The sequence below is a fragment of the Otolemur garnettii genome, unplaced genomic scaffold, assembly GCF_000181295.1.
Source record: "Otolemur garnettii isolate 467f Iridium unplaced genomic scaffold, OtoGar3 scaffold00043, whole genome shotgun sequence".
NCBI classification, from domain to species: Eukaryota; Metazoa; Chordata; class Mammalia; order Primates; family Galagidae; genus Otolemur; species Otolemur garnettii.
Window position 1 is genome coordinate 8740 of NW_003852438.1, and position 7041 is coordinate 15780.

General features: G+C 39.4%; 1 protein-coding gene across 1 annotated transcript in view; it reads right to left on the reverse strand.

Annotated features, from left to right (window-relative positions):
- The window catches only part of LOC100964149 (von Willebrand factor A domain-containing protein 8-like), a 39610-nt gene that overhangs the window by 1910 nt on the left and 30659 nt on the right, over nucleotides 1–7041 (reverse strand). The window contains exon 3 of the mRNA XM_023513636.1: nucleotides 2022–2152. Coding sequence (XP_023369404.1) covers nucleotides 2022–2152 — 131 coding nt within the window. The remainder of the gene's footprint in view (nucleotides 1–2021; nucleotides 2153–7041) is intronic.

Sequence of the window (7041 nt, forward strand, 5' to 3'; positions counted from 1 at the left end):
ACCCCAGTTCTCTCCTGAACTTCTACAATGAGGATAACGCACTCATTACCCTCAGCCTTGACAGCTCCCTTGGATTTTTTACCAGCCGTGACAAGCACCGAAGTTGCCTCAGGTGCTACTCCCACAAAAGAGGTATAAGCTTCAAGACAGCACCACAGGCAAAACTGGAGGAGACAGCAGTGGCCTGTTTTGTGGAACCATCTGCAAAACTCCTTTTATGTGAGTCAAATATAAAGTAAATACATCTATCAAATTATTTCTATTTAATTTCTCAGAGGTTCAACAGGCATGCCCTCAAATTTCTAGCTTTAAAAATCATCTACTCTGGCTATGACTAGGCATAGGCTCTTATGGCAATAGGATTCACTGCAAAGTTCACAAGGCAGCTTAGGCTAGTATTGAGTTTTCTTGTATGTTTTCTTTGAGTTTTCTTGCCTACAGCTGTCTGAGCTACACTTCACAATTTAAAGTCTATTTTTGTTTTTGATTTTGTTTTTATTCTTTTTTGAGACAGAGCCTCAAGCTGTCGCCCTAGGTAGAATCCATGGCATCACAGCTCACAGCAACCTCCAACTTCTGGGCTCAAGCAATTCTCCTGCCTCCGCCACTCTAGTTAGCTGGGATTACAGGCACCTGCCACAATGCCTGGCTATTTTTGGGTGCAGCTGTCATTGTTGTTTGGCGGGGCAGGGCTGGATTCAAACCCACCAGCTCAGGTGTATGTGGCTGGCACCTTAGCCACTAGAGCCATAGGCGCCGAGCCTTGCTTTTGTTTTTGTATAAAGATATAGGTTTCACACTTACAGACTTATGCTGCACTTTTGAACCAACAAACCTCCTCTAATCTCCTTATTTCACATTCCCAGCAAACTTCAATCCTTGCCAGAAACAAAATCTCAGTGAGATATTATGGTCTTTGAAATAGGCAAAATAGAGAATGAGCATCTTAAAATTAAAAAGGGAATTCTGAGTAGCTGATCCAGCATTCTGAGATCAGACACTTTGGCTTTCTGTATTAACAAAGTGAAGATAATACTACAATGCATGTTATACCTCACAGACTGGTCTGGGGATGAATAAAAATCATGAAAGCAATGAGCTAGTGGGAGTTAGATTCTGATTCGTCTGTTGTATTTTCATTATTCCTGCTCCACATGATTTGTGAAGGGCCAAAATAAATTCACCACTAAGAGCATATAAAGTAGATGCCAACAGCATATAGAGAAATCCTCCAATAATAACACAAGGAAGCTTTAATTAAAGGTTTTCTCTTCATCCTAAAAAGTACCTTCAGGACACAATTTCATCTGATGGCATTCTTCCTTGAATCCTTAGAACAATGCCTATTAATGCTGACATCACATTAGAAAAGTCTTGTGATTTTTACTTGGGTTGAGATTTGAACACTTCAGTTCACTTAACAACAGTTCTCAAAAAACTCAACATTTAGGAGGATAACTTGTCAGAAATGGGAAACGATGTGGGATTTGAATCCTGCTCCATTATTTACTAGAGGGATAAAGCTTGAGTTATTTAACCTCTGTGAACGTCTTTGTTTATCCATTTAAAGAAAAAAGAGAGCATGTAACACATAGATGCTCTACAAACCTTCAGCCCTCTTTAAAGACTGCAAAACTCCAAAACATCAAGGGTATTGTTTGGCTTTTTAAAATGTGAACCTGAGATGAGGGAATGTTCTCTGAGTGGTAGAAAACTAAGTTTTGTAATTTCAGATTTGCTGATCTTACCTGCTTCTCATTGCCTGAAATTATTTCTTTTCTACTAGTAGTTGTAGTAGTAGTCATAGCAAAAATTTGCTAAAGCTATGAAAGGCAAATGTATATTTTCTTCCAAAATAACGTTTGCCAAACCCTTAATGAACATATCTTCCTTTGATGTTAGCATTTATTTCAACTAATGACTACTTCTGATATTTTTATTAATTCTTAATCTTAATTTATTTTAGGTCATAGCTTATCAAAGTTAAGATCCTTAGGAAATGATAAGAAACGATCGCTCACCAAGTACTGCATAGCAATAGAACGTCGAAGAGGTCCAGGAGGTCCTATTAGGAAAACATCTTGCCCCAAAAGATCTTTCTGCATTATCCATCTTAGATGATGAACTACAGACTGAGCCAGAGAATCTGAAACTTTAACAAAAATAAAAAAAGAAAAGAAAAGAAAATACAAATTATTTATACTATTACTTATAATGTAAATCTTGAAGTAATGTAAATAATATGTTTAAACACACATATATATTTTCAGATATGCAAGATAAAGAGACAGATATATAGACATTTTCACACTGCATTACAATAAAACCGCTATTACTCTATACTAAAACAGGACAAAGTTTATATCTCAAGGGACTATGTATGTTCCATACTTGAAAGGTTATAGGAACATTTAAACAATTACCTATAAGTAATTCCTAAAGAAGTGAAAGTGATTTTTAAGGATGAGATGAGGAACTGGCTTTTCACTTATCACAATTTTACAGCGAAATTCTTTTGTTCCAAAAATGACCAAATCATCTCAGACAATTAATGATTATTAGTCTTAAAAAATTTGAGAAAACAGTATTATAACTTAAGTTGGCAATAGATAAGCGGGTCTCCCAAACCTCACAGTTAGAAAATTTGATACAGAATTAAAACTATTCCTTCAGAATTTAGATGTAAGTCTACTCTTCTGCACCAACTCTCTGGGGAATAGATTACCCACACAATGTCCTTTCTAGTCTACTGTTAAATCACCTACTAATGTGTTCATCTTCTACCTAAGTACTCTCTAGAATGTTTAATTAATTTGTGTTTCCTCATAGGTAAAGCACCAAATGACCCAGAAAGTCCAGTCCACAGTACACAAGAAAAACTTTTAACTTTATATACATCAGGAGACTTGTACTGAGCAGAATTGTGTGCAATAAAACTGGAGACAGGAGAATGGCTAAAATGTACACGATGGAATATTATAAAGCAGAAAGAACCGCCACTGCTCCCAACAATATGCTTAACCCTTAAAGATTAATATCAAATGAAAAAGTTAAGTCACAGAATAAATCACATATGCTACTATTTTAATAAATCTCAGTAAACTAGCAAATGGATTATTTAGAAATACATACATCTATTGTAAAACAGTACTTGAAAAAGCAAAAAACAAGAGAATGATAAATTCAGGATAACTGGATATCTGAAAATAAGGAGTAGGCATGGAATCAAAGAAATTTTCACATACAGCTTCAAGGATATTGGTAATATTCTAGTTCTTAAATTGGGTATGGAGTATCTTGTTTGTTTGATGATGCATTTGATATACACATAGACATATATATTACACAAAATCATTTGTATGTAATGAACATTCCATACTTTCTAAACTTTATTTAATCACCCCATGAAGTCATGGACATGCCTGAAGAACCAACTAAGAAAGCTAGGGTTTTTTTTTTCCTCCTCTAACAGCAAAACATTGCAAGTATAGTCCCACTGCACTCGTCTTCCTCAAAGATAGCTAATATCTAATCATTGAAACAGATAATTTACTGACTTTCATTATCTGTGAGAAGATCAAGGACAAGGCTTTGGGCAGACTGGTTGGTTTATCAAAGTCAGACATGCTGGTGGGTACCTATAGTCCCAGCTACTTGGAAGCAGGATCACTTTAACCCAGGAATTTAAAGTTACCGTGAGCTATGACCACACCACTGCCCTCCAGCCTGAGTGACAGAGCAACACTCTGTCTCTAAAAAAATAAACATCTGTGAAATAAAATATAAATATGTGTATATGTGTTATATGTGTGTGTAGTATTAAAATGTCATGGGGTTGGGAAGGAACAATTTCAGGGGGGAAGTGTGCTTAGGAAATAATGAGAAATAGATTGAAAAACGCTGTTCTAAGATGTACACCTTGGGGGAATCTACCAAGTAGTTTCATGAAGCTAGAATACAACTGATCTGAGCCTGCAGAGTCAATCTCATTTATAACTACCAGACATCCTTTAAGTACTTTAAGTACTTCAGGGTTAAATCCATCCTTATGATACACCGTCTACTCTTTCTTATCTCAAGACAAGTCTGTCTCCTTGCTATTTAAAGATGAAACAAACTAAGAGTTAAGAAGCCCTCCCCATTTTTTTGAGACAGAGTTTTACTCTGCTGCCCCATGCTAGAGTGCCATGGAGTCAGTCGAGCTCACAGCAACCTCAGACACCTGGGTTTAAGCCATCCTCCTGCCTCACCTCCTGAGTAGTTGGGACTACAGGCACCTGCCACAATGCCTGGCTAATTTTTCTATTTTTTGTAGAGGTGGGGGGTCTCATTCTTGGCTCTGGATGGTCTTGAACTCCTGAGCTAAAGGGATCCTCTCTTCTCAGTCTCCCAGAGTGTCAGGATTACAGGCGTGATCCACCACACCCAGCCTAAGCCCCAGCTTCTTCATCAATAAATACACAGTGTTTCCCAAGCTGCAGATCTACCGCCTCTTCCCACACTATCAAATACATAATTAAAAACGTACACATACTTTTTTCTTTATAATTTCACAGATTTCAGCTTAATTTGGCTTCAGGCCTTCTCTATCCTACTCTCACTATTTTTTTTCCTCTGTTTTATTTTTGTCTTGGTTTGTCTCCCTCCACCCCTCCCCTCACAGTTTTGGATCACTCCTTTGTATTCAACTTCAGCATATGCCAGGCCTTTCATTACCTGGACTTGATTGTTTAAAATCTAAAATTTGTAAAGTACTAGAAGGTAAAGCCAAGTTGGTTTCTGTAGCTTCCTCCCACCTTTTATTTGCAACTATTAGTAACTATTTATAATTATGGAGTCTTGTTTTACTGCTGTATAATTCCCATCTGTTTTGATTGTCTTGACCTTGGAATTACATTCATTTTCAAGATTTCTAAAAATCTCAGGTGGCAGTTTCTAATCAAACGTAAATTCTGCCCCTCAAAAATTATCAGTTTAATAAAGTGCTGAAGTTTAGGAATAACTTATATATACACATTTTTTTGCAGTTTTTGGCCAGAGGAGGTTTGAACCTTCCACCTCCAGTATATGGGGCCGGCACCTTTTCTCCTTAAGCCACAGGCGCCACCCAATTTATCCTTTCTGTTTCTTGAAACAGAGCCTCAAGCTGTCGCCCTGGGTAGAGTGCTGTGGCATCACAGCTCACAGCAGCCTCCAACTCCTGGGCTCAAGCAAGTTTCCTGCCTCAGCCTCCCCAGTAGCTGGGACCACAGGTGCCCGCTACAACGCCCGGCTATTTTTTGGTTGCAGCCATCATTGTTGTTTGGCAGGCCCAGGCTGGGGATTCGAACCCGCCACCTTAGGTGTATGTGGCTGGCGCCTTAGCCGCTTGAGCCACAGGCGCCGAACCACAGTATACTTTCTTAAGTAGGACACAAAAGTATGGAGTTACTTTAAAGCTTGAGCCCTAAGAACTGTGAGTAACCCTGTGTGTACTCACAGGCGTGTCTTCCACTTCAGCAGGCTTTGTTGTTTGGCGGGTCCGGGCTGGGGATTCGAACCCGCCACCTTAGGTGTATGTGGCTGGCGCCTTAGCCGCTTGAGCCACAGGCGCCGAACCACAGTATACTTTCTTAAGTAGGACACAAAAGTATGGAGTTACTTTAAAGCTTGAGCCCTAAGAACTGTGAGTAACCCTGTGTGTACTCACAGGCGTGTCTTCCACTTCAGCAGGATGCCCGTCTGTGCTAAGAACAGGCTGAAGGCACACCTGACAGCGCTCAGCAATCCCTTCCTTTATTCTCATCACTCAACAGATTCAGTTCTCAACTGGTGGTGGTAAAGCTACCACTCAGTACCTGCCAGAGGCACGTGCAAATGTCTGGAGGTTCCAAAGCTTTAGAAGGCAAAGGATAATTTGGTACGCTACAGATATTCAGTGATGCTAAATGCAATGTCCAAAACAATCTCATCTTGTCCAATACATCAAAGGCACCCGAGTTGAGAAATATTATATAGACATTTTTCCCCCTCAAGCCTTCTGTTGCCTGCACAGCACTAATGATTTATTTCTAATTAGTCACAATCAAGCCCAAAGAAACAGTTCCTCTCTGTTTCCCCTACTTCTGAAAGATAAAATTATTAGAGAGGAAATACGCCACAAATAAGCTCTACCTTCAAGTTGAGCCTCTCTAGGCAATGTCAGGACATCCAAGGCTCTTGCCACCACTACATTTCAATTCTACATAAAGTTCTTAATACATAAAAGCAGCTTCTGAATCCTGTGGCTGGCCCTATGGTCTATGCTATGGTATTCCTTCACAAAGACCACATGTCTATAGGATTTTACATACAGTACCTTACTTAGATCTCACAATCCTAGGAGGCAGCCGACTATATGGTATAAAAACAGAGACTCACGCCAGACACTCTGGGTTTAAATCTCAAGTCTGCAATCTACTAGCTGTGTAAACTTAATCAAGTTATTTAACCTCTCTGTGCTCAGTTTCCTTGTCTATATAATGGATGCATTAAGAAGTATAGAGGCTCGGTGCCCGTAGCACAGTGATTACGGCGTTCGTCACATACACCAAGACTGGTAGGTTTGAACCTGGCCTGGGCCAGCTAGACAACAGTGACAATTGTAACAAAAAAAAAGCATTTGGGGCATTGTGGTGGGTGCCTGTAGTCCCAGCTACTTGGGAGGCTGAGGCAAGAGAATTGCTTCAGCCCAGGAATTTGAGGTTGCTGTGAGCTGTGATACCACTGCACTCTACTGTGTACTGTGGGCGACATAGTGAGACTCTTGTCTCAAAAAAAAAGAAGTATAGAGTTGCTCTAACAATTAAGTACTCAGAACAGTGCCCAATAATAGAAAGTGCTGAGTGTTTGTTAAATACTTCTTACTCCCACTTTACAATGTTGGAAAAATACTATCATTTGTCCACAGTTGATAAATCCATAAATCAAGATTTAGACCTAAGTTGTCTGAGTCCAAAGGTTGCATTCCAGCTGTTAACATCCTATACCCTTGCGCAGCACCTGTGGCTCAGTGGGTAAGGC